Raw genomic sequence first — 26,471 nt, 5'->3', positions numbered from 1 at the left:
GCTTAGCAGCTCTCTATGGGATGATTCACCCATCAATCCAAATTGCTTTTTCTAATTTTACAGCTACAGCAGACAAAGACTGTTACAGTAAAGACTATTGCAATTAATCTGTCATTACTATCATCTAGCTAAGTAAACTAAATTAGCCTAACTTGAAAATCAGTTTATCCTATTACTGTAATAAAAGTCATATAAACACTCATCATTTCTGATCTGGGAACCACAAAATTCAGCATGACCAACAGTCAAAATACATCAGTGTCACATTTACAATTCCTCAGAAAAACTAATTCATTTTTAATCACATGCAACATAAAGGGGCTTAAAAGACTTAAGCAATCTTATTACCCCAAGCTTTGGCATATTAGACCTCCTCAGTCGACCTATCTTGGACCAGTGAGGGACTTTGCACAAATTAATTCTTTGAAGCAGCACTTCCAGATCAAATCCATAAATATTATGACCCTTGAAGCAGAAAAAATAACAAAAAAGGTTACAACAAATGCAAATTCAAAGACTTACTTTCACACACTCAGTATTCCTTTGCCCTCTGTGATTTTTTTCAACTAATTGATGGCATTATCTCTCTTGTAGAAAGCACTTTCTAAGAGAACATTCATCAACAGTACTCATTAGTCTTAACATTAACAATGCTGTTCACTAGAATACCAAAATCAGCTCTATAACTGACTCATAGCACACACAATACAGCTTCATGCTTTGATACCAGAGATTAGGATTTAAAGCTTTCTGAAAAATCCACAACATTCTTCATAGAGCATAAAAACTTAAGAGTAATTCCTTTTCCCTCCATCTGTGAAAGTCGCAATAGTGACATCAAAATGCTGTAAGTTATTTTTGCTTTGATACTACAACAGGAAGAGCTGTTAAATCTGAATAGGAACACCTTGCAAGCAATATTTACATATCAAAGCACTCTAGCTCTAGCAATATTTTAAACAGTCCATTGATGACACTGGTCTGTACCCTCATCCAAGAGCAAAATGCTACCCTGAGGAACATGAGCCAGCCATAGAACTTCAGGTCCACTCCAGAAGGTACCTCTGCGCAGCGCAAGACTGCGCTATAGAAGCAGCTTCCTAAAATGGGCAGCAGCATTTCAACAGCACTAATTAAACCAGGTGCAAATTAAACTGCACTAGCACAGCTCTGCTGTTTTCAGGATAGGAGCTCTCACATCCCTGCTATTGGCATCTCCATTTGTAAACCACTGGCTGCAGTGTTTCTTCTGACTCCTTGCCAAAGCCACCAGGAAGCTTAGGTCATGGGGCAAATACTGAATACTAGCTGCAGTGAGCTGAAAACATCAGGCATTGACTGCTCATTTCATCATATTACCATCACTTAATTATTTGCATTTACCTACAGAAGAATAACAAGTTGTATGTAACCAACCTCAGACTTACAACCAACTTCAAATTGTCTTCAAAATTTTATTACATGAAAGTCAGAACTGTCATTAATTAAACATAACCAAAAAAAAGAAAATGAGTAATTATAATAAACCCTCAGCTGCTAAAACAGTACAAAACGTAAGAATGCTTATTGCAAAACTTTGCTCAGATCTCATGGATTTGTATAGATTGTTATTTTGATTTACAGAAGAAACACAAATTATATGAGCATCTGAACTGCAACAGAATCTTAAGTATGCCAAGAGTTCCCATTTTTCTAGAAAATCATTGGAGTTTTTTTGTTGTGTTTTGTCTTTCTGAGTAAAGAAAAAAAACTTGTTTCAGGTATTGTGAAAATACTGCCTATTTTAGCTATTATGGGAAATAATAGCTAAAATGCTGTCAGGGAAAATTCCATGTCATCTTTGTATCAAAATATACCTGCTGTCTCATAAGCAAACTCAATTCATAAGGCAGTCTAAGACAAGCATTAAAAAGCCTATAAGGGGACAAAAGAAAAAGAACAAAGCTGACCGACAAAATGCTTTAATTTAACTCTCAAAGTCTCAGAACTACTCACCACAACAACGTCTGGGTCAATTTTGTGAATCTTCGCAAGGAAAAATCCCAGCAGTGTTCTCTCTGTTGCAGCAATTTCTATTTTAGCATTCTAAAAGGAGCAAGAGAGCACCTGATTTCAATGACCCAATAAGTTCAAAATGGAAGCATCTCCTCTCCCCTACTAGTTACAAGACAATAACAAAGCACCAGAGAGTTCCGCTTTTCCTTCTGTAATTCAAGGATTTTTTTCCTCACTCCCATAGACATGGAAAGCTTTCCTCAGAGGCTTTTTTCCATTCTGCTTTTGAATGTAAGTGTCTAGTGATATTTTAAGAGCCTCCTAAGAATCAAGCACACCAGGAAAATGCTCCATATGCATCTTTCACACACAGACTTTAAGATCACACAGAAATACAGGAAAAACAAAAATAGGTTATTTTATTATTCTGTCAGCTCTGCCATCACCCTTTAGAAAGGATGTCTTCTAAATTTTGACAGACTTTACTCTTCATGAAAAGAAGAAACAAATTCTCCCAGTTTACAGTACATAGTCAGGCATAATGAAAATTAATCACAATTTTAGCCTCTTTGCAAAACCTTTCCAACTCTCCTAACACTGCGTCTATTTTACGAGCACAATTAGCAGCAGTACTGAATCACAGAGAGCACACCACTTTTTTACAAGCAACACAGAATAAATACCTGGATTTAAGTTTGCAGAGTGGAAAACTAATTAAATAATCACGCCATTCCTTTGACTATTTCTCTTCAGAACTTACCAAAAGCACCATGAAGTTCATATTCTATAAGGTACTGCCATCAGAAGGGTAACAACATGAAATTACCTTCTTTTTAACGGCTTCTTTGAAGTCATAAGGAAAAATGCAATCGCTCGGTTTGGAAACAGCTGCAAAAAGTGGTATTTGTACTTACATACAAGTTAATTGTATCCTCCCCATAAACACCCATTCACAACAAAGTGAGTTGAGAAAACTGACCTCTAATTCTAAAACACCAGCTTTAAATGAATACTGTCTTTAACATAACCAAGTAATTACCAAAGCATTAAACAATCTGAATCAGTCACATTTAAGGTTATCATTGGACATTAAAACTATGGGCCACAGCTCCTGAAGAACTTCCTCTCACAAGCATTCAACACTTCATCACTTCCAGTCAGGGTCTGAATCTTAAGGTTTAGCTGATATTCTTGCAATGACACTGCAAGACTTTTTTTCCCCTAAGAAAACTTGTTTCTAAATAATTCTGTTCAGAAGAACTGAACAGAAAAATAACTGATGCGACAGTAAACAAATGGTCTAAATCAATGGGAAGATAAAGTAAAACCAATAAAAATTACAGGAAACTGTACTTGGCATTGTCTCAAACTAAGATCTTTTTAATTAAGTCTTCAACAAAAAGGCAGTAACCAGTGAAGTTAAAAATGGGGAGAAAAGCCTGTCTGGGAGTTGAAATTTTGTTAGTTGTCTATTTTAGGCCATTATTGCTGTAGTGACAGAAAGAAATAAAAATTTAAATAAATAAATAAAACCCACCCCACAACCAAAAAACCAAACCAGAACAAAAAAAAAGAAAAAAAACAGAATTAATTATTTTCCCACTCAAACTGTTCCAAGTACATACCACAGAAGTGTGTTTGAAAAGGAGGTTGAGGTGGAGCCTTATCCAAAGGAAATTTCTGATGAACAAGAGCTGCAACAGCCACAACCTATACCACGGAGATACAGAACACACAGCTTCATAAGCGTGACTACTACCCATACTCATTTCTTCCCCCCTTTTTTTTTTTTTGGAGCTCCCCATCTCTTTTCTCTGGTTTCTACAACATATCTTTCTTAAATTAATTCCAGCTACAAATAGTTGAAAAGAAGAAAAAAGTTATCTATTGATCTTAAGGAAAATAAAATAGCAATTGCTCCTAAATTATTATAAATTTGAGAGAAAAAATAATTCATTTTGGAAAACTACTACTTTTATCAATTTTTGTTCTGAGTCTGACCAGACCCAACAATTTAAAGGATTCCCTATGCAGTGCAGGGGAGATGTGAGCAGGGCAGAGAAGCCTTACTTCAGGAAGGGGTGCCCCTACACAAGCAGTCAACACTGCCAAGAAGTCAAGAGCTTTAGTAGTTGCAAGCCAGTAGCTTTACTGATGCTTTTGATTGCTTTGCTGGCAGGATGGCCTGGCTCCCAGCCAATGGCCAGGAAAACCCAACAGAAAACAAAGCAGAAAGGCTTTGAAGCCTCTTGGCAAGCAGAGTCCTGTCAGTATCTTGTGTATGTCCCGTTACTTTGGCCAGAAACCACGTATTTTCCATACTTCCACCAAAAAAATTTTAATTCACCATGAGGAATAATTTTGCTTGAAAAATTTGCCAACCTATTATTCTTCAATTCAATTAGCCAGAAACAACTATCCTATCCTATTTGCAAATACTACATCACTTCCAAGGTTAATGAGAGTTATGTTAAAAAACAAAAAATATGTGCCTAAGTACACCTCGTGGTCTGCAGTCCAAAACTGAGAGAGGCCACCTACATCTCTCCTCCTTTCTGAGCTAAGATCTTATAGTAGAATAGCAGGTGCTCTAAGATCAAGACCAAATTCTCATTTTTAAATGAATTTTATTAGCAGAAAAGCTTGGTCATTTTACCTCTAACTTATGATTAGCTCTAGCTAAATAAAACAATTAATTAATTAAAACTAATCCATTAACAGCTGTTCTGAGGCAGTCTCCTTTATAACTATGAGGCCCAATAGACAAAACAGAAGGCTTGAAAACATACATAGCATCCACTGTCACAGTAAACATTCTCACCAATCGGGCCCCTTAACCCAGACTGAAATGCCAGTAAAAATTTCTTTGAAAAGCCCAGAACAGAGAAACTTTTTTCAACAGTAAATATACTTAAACATGTTTTATGATGCTCTTCCAAGCCTTAGAAAATTTTTAGTATATGCCAAAGAACAAAACCAAACCAAAATGAGAGCAGATTACTTACCTCATTCTGGTGAGTCTTTGGGTTCTGAATGGTCTTCATGCTGAAGGACATGACCACCAGAGGAGGAGGAGGAGAAAGATCTTTAACCACATTCACCAAGCCAGGCTTCATGGCCACAGCCTCCACTTTACACCAGCTGACTGGCTGATTTGAAGGCTCTGAGAAAACAACACAAACCACCTCTGTTCTTCTGGGAACCACAGACAAGGCTTCTCTTACAGCATTGCTGCACAGAGCACATCCTTTTCATGTTTTGCCCTGGTGGGATAGTCCAAGACCTAATTTTTGGTAACTCCCTGGGCCCTGACTTCCCAGTCAGCAGGAGCTCTTTAACACCAAATGAGAAGATTTGGATCAAGGTCTGCATAACCCAAAAAGTACTTCAGGCAGCTTTACATGAGTCATCCTTGCTCTGTCAGTGACTGAGCAAGCTGCTGAAGAGGAAAACCTCCCTGGTGTCAGTGTTCATACAGCCAATTCTACACAAAGTGCATCAAGGAGACTGCAGTAATAGCTTTTGTCCAGTATGCTCAACATCCCTATGTTCATGGGAATATGCAGCACACTTGGAATAAAGGGCTCTTACCAAGACAAAATAAAGCAGCATAACCACCTGTAAGTGCTGCATGCCACTCATGGGGCAGAAAGGATTTAAAACTAAAACAGCTCCATGCCACAAACTTTTCCAAGTGTCAGAAAAAAGTAAATAAAAACCTAATTCACAAACAAAAAACTCCCATCTAGCAGCAGTTTGTTCTTTAAAATATATATTTGCAGAAAGAAACCCAAATCTTAAGTGATCAAGAGCAGAAAGATGAGTCATTTTCAAGTCAAGTAAGTTTAGCTCAATATACAAGGCATTAGGGGATGCATCAAAGAGCAGCTGCTGCTGAGCACTGCACAGTTCCATCTCACAGGCATTAAAAGTTAAAATCTCATCTCTACAGTGCACAACTTTATATGGATAGTTGTCACTCCAAAAAAGGAAGAATAAGTTACAATTGGTTCTAGATAATGAAAATTAAACCAGTAAGTTGCAAGGTTAATGTACAAAAATGATAATTCATCTGAACAAATTAAATTTCCCCTCCTCCCCCCAATCTATATCTGTTTCCTAGTAACCAGGTATTTCACATGCAAACCACCATACGTGGATTTTTTATTTCCAGCCAGCAGGGTCCTTTGATCTTCTGACTCATCAAGAGAAGTTCCAGGCTAGAGGTGTTGGTTCCAAACACATGTGAAAATGTTTGTCCCTTCAGATCTTGGGGAAGCCGAGGGCATTCAGCCTAACAAGTAACAGAGAGCACTGAGTCATTTCACACCACAGAAGTCTTCAAGGTTGACACGACATATTCAAACAGCACCTTAACAAAACTACACAGTACTGAAATCATGATCATTCCGCACAAGCAAAGCCCTAACCCGTAATACCTTACAGTAATTGAGGAAATCACACTACAAGCTTCACTTAAAAACCAGGACAGTAATGTAAAAACACACTGAAATTAAAGTTCTTCATCCATACTGGATACATCAGCCAAGACTACAACAATGTTCAATGACCATTTTAATACAGAAACTGGTCACGTTGTAAACTTAATTAGATAAGAAAGCAAGCTATGGTATTTTGTCAGATTAATTATACTCACTGAATATTTAACTTCTAGGTATTCAGATTTTGCTGGTACATCAGGAATCTCAAAAGCGTAGTATTTTTCCACTTTCTATATAAAGCAAAGGTATTATATTTTCAGTATCTTCCAATTAAATATTCATTCTGTCCAATAAGAAAGCTAAAGAAAAAAGAGGCCAGCCAAAACATACATTTCAAATATCATGGGTTTGATCACATATTATCAATTCTGCAACTCATTATAACCGGCTGAAGACAGTAAAGAATATTTTAGTGCCTGTTTTTAATCTCTGTATGTTTTTTTAGCATGAAGAGTTTCTATAGAATTGACTTTCAAATATACTATACTAACCATTACCAGAAAAACCACCTTGGTAGTTAGCCAAACTCAGAAATATTCTCTAAATTCACAGGTTTCAGACATACTCATGAGAACTGGCGGCTGCAGACCACTGCAAAATCCCAAAATGGCTGAGATGGAACGGGATGTCCAGGGATTGTCTAGTCCAGCTGCCTGGTCAGAGCTGGGTCAATCACAGTGGTTTGTTCAGGGCTCTCTCCAGCCAGATTTGAATATCCCCAAGGACGGAGACTCCACAGCCTCTCTGGGCAGCCTGTGCCAGTGCTCGATCTCCCTTACAGTAAAGCAGCAGTTTATGTTCTGATAAATCTCATGTGTTTCAAATGGCATCTATTGCTCTTGTCCTCCATTGAGCACCAACAAGAGAAGTCTAGCAGAGTCACCTTTACTCATGCTGATCAAATGTTTACAAACAGTTAAAAGATTTGCATCACCAACCCCCTCATCCTGAACCTTCCCTCCTGCAGGCTGCGGTCCCAGGTTTCTCAGCCTCTCCTTACATGACAGATGCTCCAGGCCCTGTAATTATCTTTGTGGTCCTATTCTGGATTGGTTCCACTAGCACACATTATTCCTCACACAGGGGAGCTCAGCTGAGCACAGCACTCCACAAGTGCTCACCAGGGCTGCAAAGGGGAAAGGACCAGCTCCTGACACTTCTGGTAATGCCCATGGCAGTCTTTTCCCCAAGGGTACATTGTTGGCTCTTGTCCAGCCTCACATGTACCAAGATGAACAGGTCCTTCCCTCCAAAGCTGCTTTCCAGCCACTCAGTCACCATCATCTACTAGTGCCTGAGGTTATTCCAGTCCTCATACAGGACCATTTCCTTTTTTTGAATTTGATGGGATTCCTGTAGGTCATAAGATATATCCAGCCTGTCGAAATTCCTATGACAGCACATCCATCTGGTATATCAGCCTCTCCTGGTTTTGTACTGCCTGGTTTTGTACTGCCTGGAGACATGCTCTGTGCCATCATCCAAATCATTAACACAGATGCTAAGCAAGACTGGATCCAGTATTGACCCTTGGGGTGCACCTCTAGGGACTGGCCTCCACCTGGATTTTGTGCCAGTGATCACAACCCTTTAAGCCCAGTAGGGCAGCTGGTTTTCAGTCCACCCCTCTGCCCACTTCACTAGCCCCCACTTCATCAGTTTGTCTGTGAGGATGCTACGGTAGGCAGCGTTGACAGCCTTACCAAAGTCAAGATAAACAACAGTCACTGCTCTCCTCTTGTCCACCAAACCAGTCCATCTCTTTCCAGAAGGCTACCAGCTTGGTGAAGCATCATTTTGTGAATCCACACCAAACACTCCCAAGCACCTTCTGACATTGGCCAGCTCCCTCCATACTCAGGGGTGCATCCCATCAGATCCCACGTGCCTTTATCTGCCCAATTTGTTTAAATGTGCCCTAACCTAATCCTCCTCCTCTGAGGACAAGGCTTCTTTGCTTCAGGCTTTCTTTCTGGTCTCCTGGGCATCAGAGATTGCTAAAGGCCAGACTTAGCAGTAAAGACCAAGGTGAAGAAGACACACAGTATCACAGCTTACTCCATAACCTCTGTCACCACATCTCCTGTCCCTTTCAGCAGCACTTTCCTCTTAGTCTGCCTGTACCTATAGCAGCCTTTCTTACTGGTCTATGTCTTCCTCACCAGATCCAGCTCCATGTGGGCTTTGGGTTTTCTTTTTCCATCATGGTGTCCCTTCCACTAATCCATCTACTGGAATCCTGACCAGCTCTTTGCCCACTTTCAGGCAGGGCTCCATGCATTCCCACTGCTCTGATACACAAAAGGCCCTCCTGCTCCTTGCTATCCCAGCCTGTCTTAACCACATCCTATCCCACCACATGTCTGTGATCCCAGCCAGATTGTACCTCCTGTAACTGCACACAGCTCCTCCTTTTACACTGCACGCTTTTGTGTACCAGCACTTCAGAGAGGAACCCAAAAGAGATTATTTCCCAACCATCTGCCAGCTTTTATCACATGCTTACAGCAGATCATTTCTGTGACACTACTGTATTTTTCATTTCAAGTGACTTGGGTTTTACTAGAAAGTAGTCAAGTTTGTTTATGTATCTCTAACGAAGACAGTTAAAGAAGTCGAAGTTCAGTACAACTTTATTGAAAGTTAAGTATCACTTCTGCTTTCTTCAAGAACAACAACAATTTTCTGCAACACACACAGCTTGTCAGTTTCTAAGAATAACTACCTTCATTTTCCAAATAATTACAATATCCTATGCAACAGCGCTTTGGCACCTACTGAAATGCCATGCTCTACCCTGTCATATGTGTGTTCTGCCCTGTAGTACTTTACAAACCATCTGCACCACTGCTATATACTAGTTACTATATTATGCCATAACTATATTATGCCATAACATAATGCTAGCACATTACTCTACTACAGGAATTCCTAGAGGCACCTTAAATTAAAAATCACATTTCGCACTGGACAACGCGCTACGTTCACCACTTTATACACAAGACTCAGCATAATATGCCACTAAAGAAAGTTTAATAAGAAAAAGCAAAATCACCATACATGGGAATAAAATTTACAAATTAACAAAATACATGCCCAGTTAGGCAAACTTGAAGTTTTTCAGTTTTGGGGTTGGATGGCTGGGGTTTTTTTCCTTAAATTAACAGCATCAGCAATGGTTCCCTAAGGGTGCTACAACAAGCAGCTAAACTTGCTACTTCATGTACAACTGCTGTAAGGCTGCAAAGCCTGGGTAGGAGAGGAGAGGGGCCTCTGCTATAAATAGGAAGCAGACAAACCCAGAAACTACTATGGCATCAACAGTTTCATGGAAACAGAAGTGTAACATAACTTGGTACAAGAGCACCACTATGAAGCCAGATCAGCATTGCAAATTACCATGCAAATGTAAATCTCAACTTCTGAGCCACAGCAGCACCTCACACGAGCAGATCAGAGCTGTAACATAATAGACGGCAATGCACTGCTTTTAGCACAGATCACTGGTGCTCCCCCTCCTCTTTTTTAATTAAAAAAAAACCCTCTCAGGCTTCAAACAAGTTCTTGTTGCAAATGCAAGACGAACATAGTATAAAAATAGTCTGCTGTAGTGATTCATCTGCGTTATTCCACAGAGCTCAGCTCAATTACACCAGCGTCTGGTCATAACTCAGTGAATGAATGCTTTGCTGCAGAATAATCTGCCCTTCAAGTGGCCCTTCAGAGAGCAGAAATGAGCAGCAGTGATTAGCTGCTAAGTTCCTAAGTGGAGTAAGGCTGCTTTCAAATTGATTTGTGAAGACTTGCTAACTTGGCAGCAGTGCAACCCATTGAAGCTACAATTAGCAGCAGGTGCAGCAGGAAATGATATGGCTTAAGTGTGTTCACAGGGACAAAGTTGGGTGCTGGCAAGGCCAAGATGCACAGAGAACAACCTGTCTCAGTGTCTCCACATCATCACAAAAAGGGGTGTTCTGAATAAAAGAACTCTGGTGCATGGCAGGGATGTCACTAACCTTCCTGATTTTCAGCTAATGATGGAAGAAGAGTGGTTTTCAGTTTCACAGTACTCTGCAAACACTGAGACTTCATGTTACTCTGAATGCATTGCTCACAAGTCTCACCTGAGCAACACAGCCATTAGTTTGAAATCTTTCAAAACACGAACCCTTAACAACACAGTACTGAACACTGGCTGCACATCACAGAGCAGGGGAGATCTTCTAAAGCACATTAGCTCTATACCACATAGAGCCACAACTGTGTAGAGATCACTTTTCTGGAGCGTTTGTTTAGGTGAGTGCCACAAACTGTTTCAGTTCAAGAGTCCTGCATACCCCTATGGACACACAGATGCAAGGGCTGGGTAACAGCTCTTGTCTCTCATGGTATGAGTACAATGAAAAGGAGGTTAATGACTCCTTATGAGAAACAGACTAAGGTATACAACCAGGCAAATTCAGTTATCTAGGGAAGGAACAGAAGAAAAGGAGGGCACAGTAATGGGATAACCCTGTCACATCCACAATTATCTTGCAGAGAACACAAAGCTTCTCTACTGCAGAGGCGTAAGCCTAGCCAGATTTGGAGATTTGGTGCCACTTGTTCACAGTGAATTTTGTATAATCTAGAATATCTGAGTTACTGTAACACTTTCTTTGAATAATCCTCCAAAGACCCCACTAACAGCCCTGTTCTACTATCCTGTCTTTTCTCTTACCCCCCATATTACTACTGCCATACCTTCCTACTATCTCCAGTTCTCATTAAACCCTCCCAGAATGCACTATCAAAAGTAGCAGAAAATTACACAAGCAAAATAAAGCTGGATAGCTTTTATCCTTTTAATAAAACTCAGTTTACTGAAGAATTCAACATAATTTGAATTTTACTTTTCAGAAACAATTCTGGTTATTTCAGAGCTTACCTGCACCAACTATCCTACTTAATTTATTCATGAATTAAAAATTACAAATTCGCTCTTTTGCTAAAACTGTCCTTTAAATAGCTCTCTTGCTACTCATTCCCTTTTAATTTTTCTGGAGAGCAAACAGGTCTTATCATTATTCTTCACTTTACTAGCTAAAAAAAAAAAAAGTTCATAGTTATCTCTGGTATAACTGATTCTCCTTTTGTCTCATCCTTCTAATTGCCATCTTTTGTACCCATAGTCACTTGAGTTAATCTTTCCTCATGAGGGTGACCAAGTGTTAAAATATTCAAGGAGAAAAATCTCAACAGTGTCTTAGTGCTCCTACTTCCCTACACCTGTGTTACACCCAAGGACCCCACATGTACTGTAGCCGTGTATCCAGAAAAGACTGTTGGGTCTTCTGCTCTGAGTTCTGTGTAACCCCAGTAAAAATTTGGCAGGTTTTACCTTGATTTTTAAAAGCCATCTTTGAAGATTAAACTACATTACTCTATTACCTCATGCACATTATTCTTACTTGGCAGACCATGGAAAAGATGGAGGTTTCCCAAGATTCTGCTAGCAGATCTACATCTTTTTGGAGGCCTTTCTCCCTCCTTCTATTTCTAGAGTACAAGTTTGCATCCTCTCTTTTAATGAAGAATTGTATTCCTTTGAGTTCTCTCCCTCATTCCTGAAAGAATCTGAACAGTGAGCTATCAGCAACTTGCTTTTTATCTATTGTTAAATTCACTCCTTTCTGATCCCACATGTAATTATGTTATAATCAACTATACAAGAGAAATAACAGACAAAACTGAAAAACGTAAATTTACAGCAGTTTTGAGAGAGAAAATAAGCTAGAGGGAAAAAAAAGTTTTACAAAGTAGTAATGTCACATCCATTTTCCCTGAACTCTGTAAGTAACGCACTAAGCTACAAGTTGCTGAAAAAATGTCATGTCTTGCATGTCTTTGGTATTTGAGAAACACTGCTCACATTTTCACTTTAACAACTTAAACTTTCAGAATTGCTCTAGCTAGCTTTGGATGAGATGACCTCCTGAGGATCTTTCCAACCTGAATTATCACACAAACTGGTTTTATTTTCCCTCATTTACATATTGTTAAATTCCATTCTTCCTGCATTTTTACTTGTCATCTCCGTTACTGATTAACTATTCAGGAACGAATCCTGTGAAATCACAAGATTGCCAGGATGGGGAAAGTTACAACTAATGAAAATCAGCTTTGCCAGACCAATGACATGTTACTTCAAGAAACATGAACGTTTCTGAGCACTTCAGTCAGAACAGATTTTTCCCCTAACTTGAATGTTTGCCACATTTCCCCACACAAGCTTCCTACCTCTACCCTTCCCTGTGGAAGACAAATTCTCTATGGAAATGGACAATAAAGCTCTCATACTAGCAAACTAATTCAGTCCAAATCTGCAACACCATCAACAGTATCAGCTCTTTTCCGGCAGACTCATGACAAGTATTACATTAATTTATGTGCAAAGTTTCCATTACAGCAATATTTTGTTTTTCCAATGTCATTTTAAAGACTTGTTGAGCAAACAAAGCACACCAAAATAACACTTTAAGACTATTGCCCGTAACTCTAACCACAGAACAGCTTTCAAGACAGAATGACAGCCCTCACTTGTTACCTCCTGCACAGCCACACTATGACAATCCATGCTCTGAACAGCATGCACTCTAAAAAGACAAATCTGCAGGGGGTGAGAAAAAGGATGAGACATGCCAAGAGATAAAGTGCAGTAAGGTATCTGGTCAAATGCAAAGACAGTCTAATCCCAGACTGCTGACTTATCTGCCGGACAACATAATCTTTCATTTTAAACTCTGACAGCATGAGCTGATACTAAGGCTTTAGGTATCAGAACTTCTGTCTGTTCTGCATTCTCAAAAACAGCTCAGCAACCCAGTCTGACACTCAACCCAGTTTTAAAGAAGCTAATGAATGAGTATTTTCAAAAGCATTGTTTAAATTTCATGTTGCAGATTCACCATTCTTAAAGGAATATAGATATTTTGAATGGTTTTTACAAGCAGGTACATTTACACATGTCAGGAGTTATATATTTGCATTTCAGCATTGCCTCCCTCTCTGGACAATGTTTCAACAGCCTTCCCACCCTACAAACCAGAACAACAGAAGATGACCAAATAGGATGCTTGCAAACAAACCTTGGATTTGAACTTCATGATCTTGTACTTTGGTGAAATGCTGTCATTAAATTCCTTGAAAACACTCATTATAGTTACTGGAGTCTCCATCTCTTTGCCAGTAGATAGGTCGATTTCCTCGAAAACAGAAGTGAGGTTTTACAAATGAACAAAAAAGCCAGCAGACATGACAATAAGTTGAATTTTACTTAGCTATTATGAATCATGTATCTCTTTTTCTAAGAAAAACTATAATGCAATCAGACAAGAAATCCCAAATTTATAAAATATTATTTGAACAGAATGTTTAAAAAGCAGTAAGTTTTCTGATAATACTTCAAGACTACTTTATTTGCTAAACAGCAAGTCTAAGGATAAAAATCTGCCTGCAGTTGTTACTTAGGGTCAGGGGAAGTCACAGTGCTCTACTCTGCAGCTCATGCGTGATATATTGTGTACACATTGTTTTTAACTTTACCACCTACATCAGCCAACACTGGCTTCCAACAGCTTCCATAAACACACTGCTAGAGCTCACAACCTGCCATAAGCAGAATGAAAGGTACTTATGTTTGACATGCTTAAAAGTCACACTTACTGTTTCACGTGGCAGCAGATAAACAGTTCTCTCAATATTTTTCACTGTCACACAACAGCTGACATAGGTGGTTGCAGATTCAATCCAAACTTTGCCAAACAAAAATACCACACCTAAGGGAGAAGGGCAAAGAATTCAATATGCAGTTTTAAAATTAATCATTCCTAATGTTCCTTAAAGCAGCTTATAATGTACTCTTGCATTGAAACACAACCATTTCTGGTTTTGGTCCTTGAACAACAAATCTTTCCGATGTATAAGCACATTCTAAATTGTTTTAAACACCAGCTTTACAAACAGACACCTGGATCATTCTTCATGTCTCTACCTCCATTACTATAGTAACACCTGATATGTAAAATTCAAAATGGCATTACACAGCCAGTCTCAAAACTCTGTTCTGATATTCTACTGCTGCCTATATTCATTTGATAATCCCTGGAGAGATGGAGGAAGGAGAGAGATGTCAGTGAAAGCTGAAGATTATCAGAATGCCTGTGCTGTCAATCAATCCTCTAACATGTGTTATCTACAGTTTTTCTCTCTTCAGCTAGACCAGTACAATTAACTCCTTTTCCCTACACTTCAGTACCGTGAGACCAAGACTCTACTACCAATAAAACCTGTAGAAATACATTCTGAAGACAACAACTAGAAGCTGATCAGCTTTCAAGTGACTATTTTTAACAAATGAGGACACCAAAAGATGCATGACATTGCTAGGAATCCTGGATGCCATGACAGCAGTTGTAACCAAGGGAGACACTCAGAAAGATTATACAGAGCAGGACTAGTGGCAACTGACTTCACTGTGGACAATGTCATTACTGTACATGCACATCTCTGAGCCCAGAAAACTTGGCAATAGCACAAAACGCTGCAAACTGCTAATCAAATTATGTCAAACTTTAGAATAACCAAGCACCAAGCCACCTGACTGTCACATATAGTTTCCAAATTACCAGTACAAAAAACGTCCAAGTACAGCTCAGAAACCTGGCTTCACCAGGTTCCCTTCAAGCTCCAAATAATTTGGAATTTGACTACATGGAAGACACTCCTCCTGCAGCGTACTACTATTGATGAAAACAGAAATATCCCTGCTGAGACTGTCTCAGAAACAATGTTTCATGCATAGAAGATTTTGGAATCTGCATTTCTCCTTGGCCTGCAGCGCACAAACAAGTCCTTGATTAAGTTATAATTCATCTTTGCCAGGAGATATATCAGACATAAAGGCACCTTTCTTACTCCATTAGATCAAAGATAAATCAGTGAAGATGCACTAAGATGGATGACAGAGTCAAAGTGACAGGCTATGAAAAATCATTTTCTGAGTGCTTGGAATAGATGTGAACAAGACTACTTTTGTCAAGGACAGAGAATGCTGCGGTTTTGAAGATGATGAGAACATGGATACAAGTTTCAGCTGCACAAAGTATCTTAAGAAATTTTAATACAGAGGCAATCTTGAAGATTTAGACAGTTCGAATAGAAGTATTGAGAAAGAGCTCCAATTGCAGATCTAAGTGACAGGGAAGATGAAGTTCTTGTCCCCAGCAATCTTTTACTTTTTTGTTAAGGGATAAAAAAAAAAAAAAAAACCACCTCAGATAGGTTTGTATCATAGAGAAAGATGAAACTGTGAGAGACCACAAAACAGTAGCTGATTGCCTGAACACCTGGCAATATTAAGAGCATGGAGTAGTTAATCTGTCAGAGGAGTACATATAAGCAGGTGAGGTAGAAAGGATATATAAGCCAGTCAAAGACAGGCTAAAAAGCTGCCGGGATTGCAAAGACAAACTTCAATCAACTCTAGCATGGACAAATAAGTGGTCTTAATAACCAGACTTCACAGAATCAGATTAACTTAGAATGGAAGGAACCTTTTGAGATCATCCAGTTGAACACTGGCACACACTACCACCCCCACAGGCAGCAAAAGCAGAACTAACTTCAAAGAGTTTTCAGACACATTTCATGCAAAACAAAAAAAAAAAAAAAACCAAACCAAACCAAACCAAAAAAAAACCAACAGAGAGGTATCGGGCCCTATCCCTTGCAAGACTATGGAAAGAAAAAAGAAAGAAAAAATAGAAATAAAGCTTAGAAATCAAAGTATGTGAAAAGAAAGATCATGCTACCAAATGAACCAAAAGGTAAGCAAAGTCAAAACACAGGGAAAAAGTCTTGCAGAAGGGAAAAAAAAAAAGGGCAGGTTTTAGTAGTTATTTCTTTAAAATGTTAATAGGATCACAATTCTTGAGTTCTCTGCCGAAGACCATAAAGGGAATTACGAAAAGTAAGCCTCCAAAAAAATCATTAAGTTTGAAAGAGTCTTATGATTATGCTATAGTATTTACTCCTCAGGCAATGAATTTGACATCCCAGCAAATGAGGCATAAACAAAGATCATGAACATGTTAAACAAAAAGCAATATCAAAATTTTCCCTTCTACATTACTAATTGAAAACAGGTGCAGTCTTTATTATTCAATCCTGAAAAAGTCATAATGAGAAAAGAACACTCCTTGCATGCGAGGAACAGAAATCCTTTCATAATTATGTTCCATTCAGCAATCACTGACTTAAAAGACAAAAAAAAGGAAAAATAACAATAGCGGGTTCTTTAAAAGTAGCAATTTTATATTAGAGCCATTGATTTCATCAAGATATCTATGATTATTACCACTCCCATCACCAAGCTGTTCAGCCCATCACAGTCTCATATTTAAGTTTGGCATCCCAACTCACAACAAAAGGTGTTAACAAAGAAATGTATCTGATGCTTACAACTTCAACCCTAAAAAACCTCCAACAACATGTGAAAGAACCTTCTGGTAAACACACATGAAGCACAAATTAGAAACCCAAGCTCCTAAAACTCCTGATGAAATGAGGGGATGGATGGGAAGTGCTCAGAACAGATGTGAACACAAATTGTTTTGTCAGAGCTGAGATCAGAATGATGCAATTTGAAAACTATAAGAGCTAGGATTCACATGTCAACTGCACAGGGTATCTTACCAATCTTAACTCAAAGACAATCTTTAGATAGTTTGAATTAGGGGATAAGAAATACAAGACAGACCTTGTATTTTTCAACCATCTTCCTCCCTTGACAGACATACCTTTCCTTTGTATAAAATCATGCAACTGCTATTGTACAGGCTTTCTATTCATGCACATGAATTTTAAGTTACTTTACCAAAAACAAGAAAGCATGCTCAGCTGCTGCACCACAGAACAAGAAATTAACAACTTCAGCTTGCTCCTGGAGCGTATAAAATTCTAAGAAGGACAATGGGTCACCAACACTGAACAGTGTTAGTAGATCCCTTTTACCTCCCTACTTCTATACTAGGCCAAGAGATGACATTCTCCTCCCAGTCAGTGCCCTGCCCTGCAGACAGAGGTACAGAAAAACAAGAGATGAACGTCTTAGAGCACAGAGAAACAGGGCATCTGGATGTAATTCAGTAAAGTCTGAAAATCCCAACTGAACAAAAAGAATCAGATTGGCATTTTCTGCCTTTAACTGAACAGTTACCTGGCTGACTGAACTGATCTTCATAAGCATCCAGCCAATAAAATCTTAAGACTTGATCATCACTTTCCCCATTCACAAGTGGAAGGAGATTGGGGTCCAGCTGAACTTCTGCTGCTACTAGATCAGCTTCATCCTCATCAATTCTGTCCCAACACGAGAGACCTGGGAGAGAACAATTCCTGCAGGTTTTGCAGAAGAAAGAAACAAATAAGATTGTGCCTTTGTTATAATCACCATTTTGCTTTCTTCCAGGCCTATATTCTCACACCTTTTGTTTTTCTTTCCACAACCAAGCAACATTCCCAACAGTTGGGTTTCCTCAGGTTTTTTCTGAAAAGAAGGATGAAGTGACAAAGACAGAAACCCACATATAAGTATGGTTCTTGATACACCACAAACAGGCTTTAAAAACCAGTAACCTGGTATTTCAGCTCTGCTCATTCAAGTCTTTACATAACAAATATATCCATCCATCTATACAAGTTGCTTAGTGGGAACAACAGATTATTTCATCAAAACTACCTTTCCGGTCATTAGATGTTTAGGTCTTTTTCATCATTCAAATACTTTGCACTTTGAAATATTTTGTTATGGAAACATATGATTCAAGATTTTCCAAACAATTTAAAAAAAGGGAAAATCCCTGTTTTCCTATTTCCAAAGACATAGCTGTTCACCATTACTTTTAGCAACAAAACTTTTACCTACATACCTACCTATTACGAAATACCTTCACATTCACTTAGAATAAGCAACCTTAGCAATTCCTTGTTTTTCTTACTGACACCAAAGTTCACTATTCAACACCCACATTGAGTCACCTCAGCGTGCTGAAATACACTTTGTCACACACACTAAATGCCAAAAACATCAAATATTTTTCAATTAGGTAGCTATCAGCATGTTACTATTCTTAATCTAACTACAAAAAAAAAAAAGCATTGCACAGCATTATCACCATTCTGTCTGTATTACAATTATCCCTTTTGCAAAGACAAATATGAAGATAAATCTAAGGTTTACGGAAATTGAAAGCCTTCTTAGTGGAAGAAAAAAAAGAAAAAGAGATTCTTACAAGACAGATGTCTCTTTTTTCTCTGATTCCAGCTGCTCTGTCTCTTTCTTTTCAATTTCATCGTCTCTTTTCAAGCTTTCAGCTGTCTCAGGTATAGTTTCCACATGCTCTGCTTCCATAGGTTCATCAAAGTCCTCCTCATCAAAATCCATCATTCCCTGATCATCATCTGGAAGTGCTGCAGGTAGAACTAAAGTCCTGAATCATTAAAATGACAAGCTGCATACTATAGCAGTATGCAGAGACAGCACACTGTAAGCATGAATATAATATACAGTATTAATATAGAAACAAAGTACCACATTTAAGTTAAGCTAGTATAATTTAACAAGTGTTTTTAACACTACTATGCCATATATAAACAGTTTCCAGAATTGGGTTTTGATTTACTTTCAGTACCTTTAGTAGCTTTCTCTCCTACTGCCTTCACTATTCCCTCATTTTCCACAGGTTTTTGCACATGCTTCGTGTCCTCATTTTCAGAGACTCTGACAGATTTTGCTGTATAATTGGGATGTTTAGGATGAAATGAAGCTGGAGGAAGAGCTTCCTTTCTGACATGAGCAGGAGCTTTCTTTGATATAGGGGTGACTACCTGAAAAACATTTCCACCATGAGTTAAAAAAAAAAAATCTTGTAAGAGCAAAGAAGAAAAAAAAAATAAACAAAACCTTGCACTTGCTATTTGCAGAACTAGTAACCAGGGCTAGTGGAAAAGTTCCACATATCTTGCAACATGATCCCCTCCTTCCTACATCTCCCCTTTTTTCCCCAATCACTTCTAGTTTTGAACGCAGCTGTTGAGTAGCACTGGTGATTATTTTCACTGTAAGAGTTGATGTTACACAAGGTTTCACATATCAGATGTATCTATACTACTCCCTTTTCCCACTATGACCATTACCAAATATCTCACTGTATTTCCAGCTAAAAAGTCCTTCCATTTACCAGAACTCCTAACAAAATTCTAGCCTTCCACCCTTAGCAGCCCATCCCTCCTTTCACTCCAAAATCTTCCACTAAGGCAAATGTCTATCCATAGCTTCAATTTTCCATTTGTTTTCCATTTCTGCAAACAATTGGTTTCTTATCCTTTTCCACACTCCTGCTTATTTCACCTCCCATCCTACTCTACTTGCCACAAGGGTGTTTTCTACTCTTTGGAAAAGAGACAAAGCAGAAACTCACCTTCATGTGATGCACCTAACATTGTACCAACAGTTTCACCTGTCAAATGTAACAGCTACAAACTCCTACGATACTAAACATACAAAACTAATTGTACTGTTTATGTGTTCACATGAAAGGGGATGTGGAAAAATGCATGAAGTTACACTGTAACACTGCTATGGAAGCTAAGGAGAAAGTTAATTTCCAGGAGGAGGAATAAAAGTCAACACTACTCAAATCAACAAAAACACAGATTAGTGCTTATTATTAATGAGAACATCTTTTTTTTCCCTTTACCTTAGAAGTTTGGGACTGCACAGAGAAAGGATTGAGTGGTACTCCAGCAGATCTTTTCCTTTTCAGCATTATAATTGGTGGTGGACTTAGCTGAACTGTCTGAATATTGAAGGAACAGAGAAAGTGACAAAAGAAAGAGTTGTTTAGTGTTTTCTTCTGCTTTGGTTAGCAACATTTTCCATCAAAGAGAAAGAAGGCCACCAATATGTTTTGTTTACCAAGAAAACACACCCCCCGATACAAAACTCACCCCCATAAAACAATTTTATCTGAGCAATCAGCCCATGAAGACAGACACTAGATTTTTTGGGGAGGAAACAGTCTGAGAAAAACTGCCATAAGGTTCAATAAGTGAAACAGTTTTCAAACAGTGGGAATTTTAATAGCTAACCATGCCTTTATTGCACAAGTATCAGAATAACTTGTGCTATGTTTTTCATGTCTGCTGACGCTGTAATACTGAACATACATGCCTCAAGAAAGGCAGAAGTGCTCTTTCAGCACTGTTACAATAGACAAAAACACATCTTAACTTATTTACATGTACAGATATTTTATGCTTAACCTTATCAACAGCTAATAATGAAAGAAATTTCACAAACTAACAACAAAACGAAAAGATCAATAGCTAACTAGTACTTAAGTAAATAGAAGCCATAATGTAATTATTAGTATTATTCTCCCTAATCAATGTTCCACAAAATTTGGCAGCATTAAAATGCATTTGTTTAATGATTTCAGGGGGCTTTATAGTCATGGGGGGGTTTATAGCCTTAATCAGATGTCATAGGGAGGAGTAAAATAGTAACAGCACAAAACTAAGAGAATAGCTTCACATTAGAACAGCCTATACCCTTTACTGCCCTGAAAAAAAACACATTAAGCTTATTATGGTTCAACATATTCCACCTCAGTATCTCACCACTACAGGAGTTTCAACGTTTACATGTGAGCAATCCTTTTGGTTTTAAGAAATTTTGCTAAAAGGGCATTAGATATTTGAGATAATCCAACCCTGTCACAGCAGCCATCCTGCACTCCTGCCTCCAAGGGAGGGTTAACCTGGTTCTCTGCAGCACATCATGGGAAGCAGGAGGCAGACAGTTCAGGCTACATGACCTGCTGAAACTTATGCTCCCTCAGCTCCTCCCCTAAACCCAAACACATCAGATGGAGATGTCTTACAGAACCCTGGCTGAGGTGTGGTGACAGATATACACGATTCAGAGGCAGCCAAGTCCTCTTTCACTCCAAGGTGACTAAAACCTTGAAGGCTGCATCAGCACAGGCTCCACATCTTAACATAAACCATCTGTAATCAGGTCATAGTGGTACTGCCTTACCAAGCAATGCAGTCATGCAACATCTGCATGGTGCAGACAACCGGCAGACTGCACACACATGTGGAATCTATCAATGAGATGTGCTATGGATGAAATCTGTCTTAGACTGTCTAGTTTCACAAAAAACTGTATTTTCTCGGTATGTTCCATGACAAGGAGAATTAATGGATTAAGGTTGTTTCCAACAGATTTTATTAACATACTTACTTCAGCACTAATATCTTGAAGAATATCCCCAAGTAAATCATCCTTGGACAGGTCCACAGTTTTCTGTAAGGTAAGATTAGCCAAACAGTTCTCAGATATATGTGCAAACCCAGTCAGGAGAACAGCAGCAAATCACTAAAGGGTTTCCACAAAACACACACAACATTTTCAGAAATGCTCCATACACAAGAGATAATAATAATAGAAGTTTGCCTCACTAGACACAAGAAACTAAAATGAGCCCTTGGTTTACTCCACTCCCACTGAAATACTGTGAACAAGTCAGAAACATTTAAATTCAAAAACATAAAAACTTACATCTGTGTTTTTCTTCCCAGCACTAGCTATAAACATAGACTTAATTGTGTTTGGCTTTGACACCACAGATTTTTTCACATTCTTTTTACCAGTTGTAGATGTTTTGCCACCTTTTCCTACAGAAACAAAAAATTTTAAATTGTGAATTTTACATAAAAAAAGTTCAATGTTTACAGGTCCAGTTATCAGCAGGGATAGATAGCCAAGGTAGTCTACTTCTTCCACCTTTACACTGCTGGCTGAAATGAAGCCTAATCATCTTTCAGCTTTGTAGCAGCTGTCACGCACACACAAAAAATGAAAAACCCTCTCAGCACCCTGACTTTCCTAGTCATGTCAGAGATGCCTTTTGCATACTCCAGAAAAAGGACAAAGACACTTTACATGGAAGCATCTCCAGGGGGGGAAAAAAAAAAAAAAAAAAAGTGTGTCCAGGAATTTGGCGCTATGCTGGGACTCTCATCAGACTCAGTTTCTCAGTTTGCCATCAGATTCCATTAAAAAGTTGGAAAAATCATATGATCCCAGATTCTTACAAGCATGCAAGTATTTTAGTGGTCAAGAGAGACCACACATCCTTTAGACACTGGCTTTGAAAACCAAGACCCCTCCCAGATGCTTTTGTTCTAGAAGTGAATCTCCATTCCACAGAAGACTGCGAGCAGAAGTGCCCTGGTAGTGCTGAAGCAGTTAATAGTGACGTGACCTCAGTTTGTGAGTTCCATCCTCTGCATCACGGGGGCTGAACAAAATCCACAGGCACAGAATGACAGAGCTTCAAGTAATCTGTCATTTGGCCATCTTTACCACATATACAGATGGCAGGAAGTTGCCCATTTTGGGTACCTTTTAAAAGGCCCTGGAAGACATTCTTCAGTGGTCACATGCAAGTTACCTTTCTTATTGGAACTAAGAGCATCATCATCCAGATCTTCATCAAAGATTTCCCTTCCATCTTCTACATAACCTATCCCATCTGTAGAAAAACAAATTGTTAAAAAATTGCAGTTTAAATTCTGTCCTGATATTCCTGAATTTTTTACATATTTAAACATATATTCCCCCTTTAATATAGGGTAAAAGTTACAAAAGTGAGTATTAAAAACTACAGCACTCTCAGCTGTATCTTCTGTTAGACTAAGGACATTCTTACATGTTTAATTAGAAATTATCAATAACAGTACTTTTTTGGTAGAATTGTAACACTGATAACTGGAAATAAAATTTCAAGAACAGGTCTTCATGGAAAAATATTTTCATTACCATACCAGCAGACTACTATGAGAACAATGCAAAGATTAATTTCCAATAAAAGACTGCCTTTCTCTTGTCTCCTAAAACAAATTTTAAGAATGTACTAATAATAACTTGCCTCAAGCCATGAACATTATGAAGCCTAATTGAGTTATAACACTAGAACCAAAATAACTCCCCAAATGAATCTTAACTTACCATCATCAACAATCCAGTCATCATCCTGACGGTCTCTGACCATCTTGGAGTATTCATCCTCATCTATTTCATCATAAACACCTGTGAACTCCTCAACCTACAGTTAAGGTATACTGAGGATTAACAGTTTCCATACCATTAATACTACAGATCATCAGTTAGAATATAAAAGTTCCCAAGAATACATGTAGGCTTCCTACACTGCTATATTGTCCACAACTAGTAAGCACAGTTATTCGTTAAGTTTCTTCTTTGGCAGTGATAAAAAACAAGTCATCAATTTTTAAAATTATCACAATATACTGAAACTCAAAATCTACTGAAGCACTGGCAGAGATTTCACTTGAAAATTACTTGCTTTATTGCTCATTTCGTATCACCAAAAAAAATTCTGAAAGATAAGAAACCTAGCAGTGGAGACTTCTGACCTAGGCTCTACTCTCAAACACCAATCTGAGCTCACTGAAAATGAAAGGGATTTGATGTACCCAAGCAGAGTGCTCAGAGAAAATTTGCATGTTAATGATCTACAGATTTCTGGTTTCTTTACATTTATTCACCTCAATGAGGAAGTCACTTCCTGTTGGCAGCACCATTGGACAATGTTACAGTATCAATGTTACACTTACAGATTTCAGATCTACCACTTAAATACTTAAATTTTGGTCTCTTTGTGGAAACCCAGCATATCAATATTAATGGAATTCAGTCATGTAAAGCCCTGAAATTAAAGTTTAAAATCATTTGAGGTTAAAAAAAAGTACTTCCTATCATAACATTAATTATGCAATTTTAAAAATTGGTCCTTCCCTGTGGCATAGTTCTCAAGCAATGGCAAGCATGTTTGACTTGCAGTTAACAAAACTGAGTTAGATTTGAAAACAGAAAGAAACAAATAAATTATACTAGAAAGCAGAAAAAAAAATAGAGCTACATTCAGAAAAACATACACCATTAAAAACACAAAAGCTGATCTGAAAGGCTTATTTTGTTTCCCATAACTTTTACGTATCTATAAATGGTGATTAAGCATCTCAGCTCATATTCTTTTCATTAAGAAGAAAAGATGAAGAATTTTCACCTCATATTTTAATTTTTCCCCAGCCTTGGCTTTTTTCAGACGTTCAAGTGCTTCTTGCTGGCCTCTTCTATTCTTCCTCTCACGTCTAGAACGTGATGCTGCAAAACTTCCAGAGTCATCCATAGCTGTAATTAATTAAAAACAAGAGAAATGAGTTTAGCAATGAGCTGTTGTTATCTTTGGTACTTAAGCATTCAGGGATGCATTAAGAGATGACTGAAGTTTTGCTTAAAACCAAAACCTGCTCGGCTAAAAGCACAGTCACAGATGGCTCTTCCTAAGCCAGTTCTGGAATGATACTGAAGGCATGGCCTGACAAGGAGATCAAACAGCCCTCTCATGCCAGCTCACATTCAGCATGAAGGTACCACCTAGATTTCCAAAGCACCTCTCAAATCTCATCAACCTTTCCCTGTAAGGGATCGCCCCCCTCCTTCCTTGGGAATTTCCAGCTCCTTTTATTTTGCATGTCTCCATGACAACTCAGGAATACCAGACTTAGAGAAGGCCTACACTGCTACAAAGCAGGAATGTTTTTAGGCGGTTTCACAACGTTTGAGTGTGACCAGATTGAGACAAACTAGTAATCTGTTGACAGCTGACACCCCATTTCCTCTTCCACTTCCTTCCCTTCCAAATGCTCTCCCCAGCAAGCTGCTTTCTACTTCTCCCGACCTTTTTCTTTCTCTTAACTTGGTGCAGGAACACCTACCTGACCACAGGGATCAAGTGGACCCAATCCAACTTATAAAAGCAAACAAACAGCCCAAGGACAAGGCTGCGGGTTCAGTGCGAGGAGCTGAATACCCCGTGCAGGCAGAGGAGACCGAAGGCTGGCCAGGTGGCCATAGGAGCAGGGCAGTCCCCACCCGGTGGCAGGAGGACATCAACTTGTGAATAGAGGTGCACCCAGGCAGTGTAGCTGGGACAACTCCGGATTCGTATTGCTCAGGGCTGGGGTAAAAGGCGCATTTACACTGCCTGCTGGCCCATGGGGGAGAAGTGCAAAGATGGACCGCTTTGAGCGCGTTTATCTTCTGTCAATTCTTCGCCTTTACTGTACGCCAGCGTCTCAGACAACGCACTCCTTTGGGACAAGCGTGTTTTCAGCCCCAGCCAGGACCGCCCGCGCCCGCCGCTGCCCCCAGGGCTGAGAGTGCCCCCGCCGGAGACGCGACCCGGGAGAGACACCGGTGCGGGGCTCCACTGCCGGTGCGGGGCTCCACTGCCGGTGCGGGGCTCCACTGCCGGTGCGGCCCGAGCCCGCCCCCCGGGCGTATCCCCCCGTTCCGCGCCCGCCCGGAGTGGGTCCCCCCGCTGGGGCAGCGCGGACGCGGCCCCGCCGAGCTCCCCTCGAGGGACGCGGGACCCTCACGCTGCGCTGTCCGCCCCCACCACGGCCGCCCGCCCGCCCGCCGCGTACGCGCGCTCCCGCGCCCGGTGCGCGCGCGCTCGCCCTCCCTACCGCCAGCGCCGCTGCCCCGTCGCCCCCCGCCTGACAGCGAAACGCCGGCGCCTCCGAGGGACAGGCAGGAGGACAAGGACAGAGGCCCCGGCCGCCCCGCCGCCCCCGGGTCTCACCGTCCCGGCCCCGAGCGCCGCTCTCGGCCATGGCGCTCGCGCCAAAGGCTCCCGAAAGTGGCGCGAGACGGGAGCCCCGCGCGCCGCCGCCGGGGCCGCATCCAATCAGCGGGCGCGGGGGCGGGGGCGGGGCTGCCCCGGACGCTGGGGGAGCGCGGCCCGCGCGAAGGGCCCGGCCCGGGCCGGCCCGGCC

At 39.8% G+C, this 26,471-nt stretch overlaps 1 protein-coding gene across 5 annotated transcripts in view; it reads right to left on the bottom strand.

Annotated features, from left to right (window-relative positions):
- The window catches only part of POLA1 (DNA polymerase alpha 1, catalytic subunit), a 187,722-nt gene extending 161,340 nt beyond the window's left edge, over positions 1-26,382 (bottom strand). Inside the window, exons 1-19 of one of the 5 annotated variants that reach the window (XM_039551766.1) lie at positions 26,279-26,382; positions 24,698-24,822; positions 23,617-23,713; positions 23,060-23,140; positions 22,165-22,280; positions 21,847-21,909; positions 20,297-20,395; positions 19,229-19,424; positions 18,830-19,019; positions 17,755-17,933; positions 14,202-14,314; positions 13,625-13,741; positions 6,653-6,727; positions 6,151-6,289; positions 5,001-5,158; positions 3,621-3,705; positions 2,822-2,883; positions 1,996-2,085; positions 349-465 (exon numbers count right to left, since the gene is read on the bottom strand). In XM_039551766.1, the coding sequence (XP_039407700.1) occupies positions 349-465; positions 1,996-2,085; positions 2,822-2,883; positions 3,621-3,705; positions 5,001-5,158; positions 6,151-6,289; positions 6,653-6,727; positions 13,625-13,741; positions 14,202-14,314; positions 17,755-17,933; positions 18,830-19,019; positions 19,229-19,424; positions 20,297-20,395; positions 21,847-21,909; positions 22,165-22,280; positions 23,060-23,140; positions 23,617-23,713; positions 24,698-24,822; positions 26,279-26,309 (2,133 nt within the window). In that variant the 5' untranslated portion in view covers positions 26,310-26,382. Of the gene's footprint in view, positions 1-348; positions 466-1,995; positions 2,086-2,821; positions 2,884-3,620; positions 3,706-5,000; positions 5,159-6,150; positions 6,290-6,652; positions 6,728-13,624; positions 13,742-14,201; positions 14,315-17,754; positions 17,934-18,829; positions 19,020-19,228; positions 19,425-20,296; positions 20,396-21,846; positions 21,910-22,164; positions 22,281-23,059; positions 23,141-23,616; positions 23,714-24,697; positions 24,823-25,409; positions 25,821-26,162; positions 26,234-26,278 lie in introns of those variants that run through there. The other 4 variants (XM_039551768.1, XM_039551774.1, XM_010394517.4 and 1 more) reach the window with 4 other exon arrangements.
- Positions 26,383-26,471: the final 89 nt, after the last annotated feature.

The sequence above is a fragment of the Corvus cornix genome, chromosome 1 (assembly GCF_000738735.6).
Source record: "Corvus cornix cornix isolate S_Up_H32 chromosome 1, ASM73873v5, whole genome shotgun sequence".
NCBI lineage: Eukaryota > Metazoa > Chordata > Aves > Passeriformes > Corvidae > Corvus > Corvus cornix.
The sequence above is the reverse complement of the archived record's forward strand: the minus strand, read 5'-3'. Positions and strand labels throughout refer to the sequence as shown.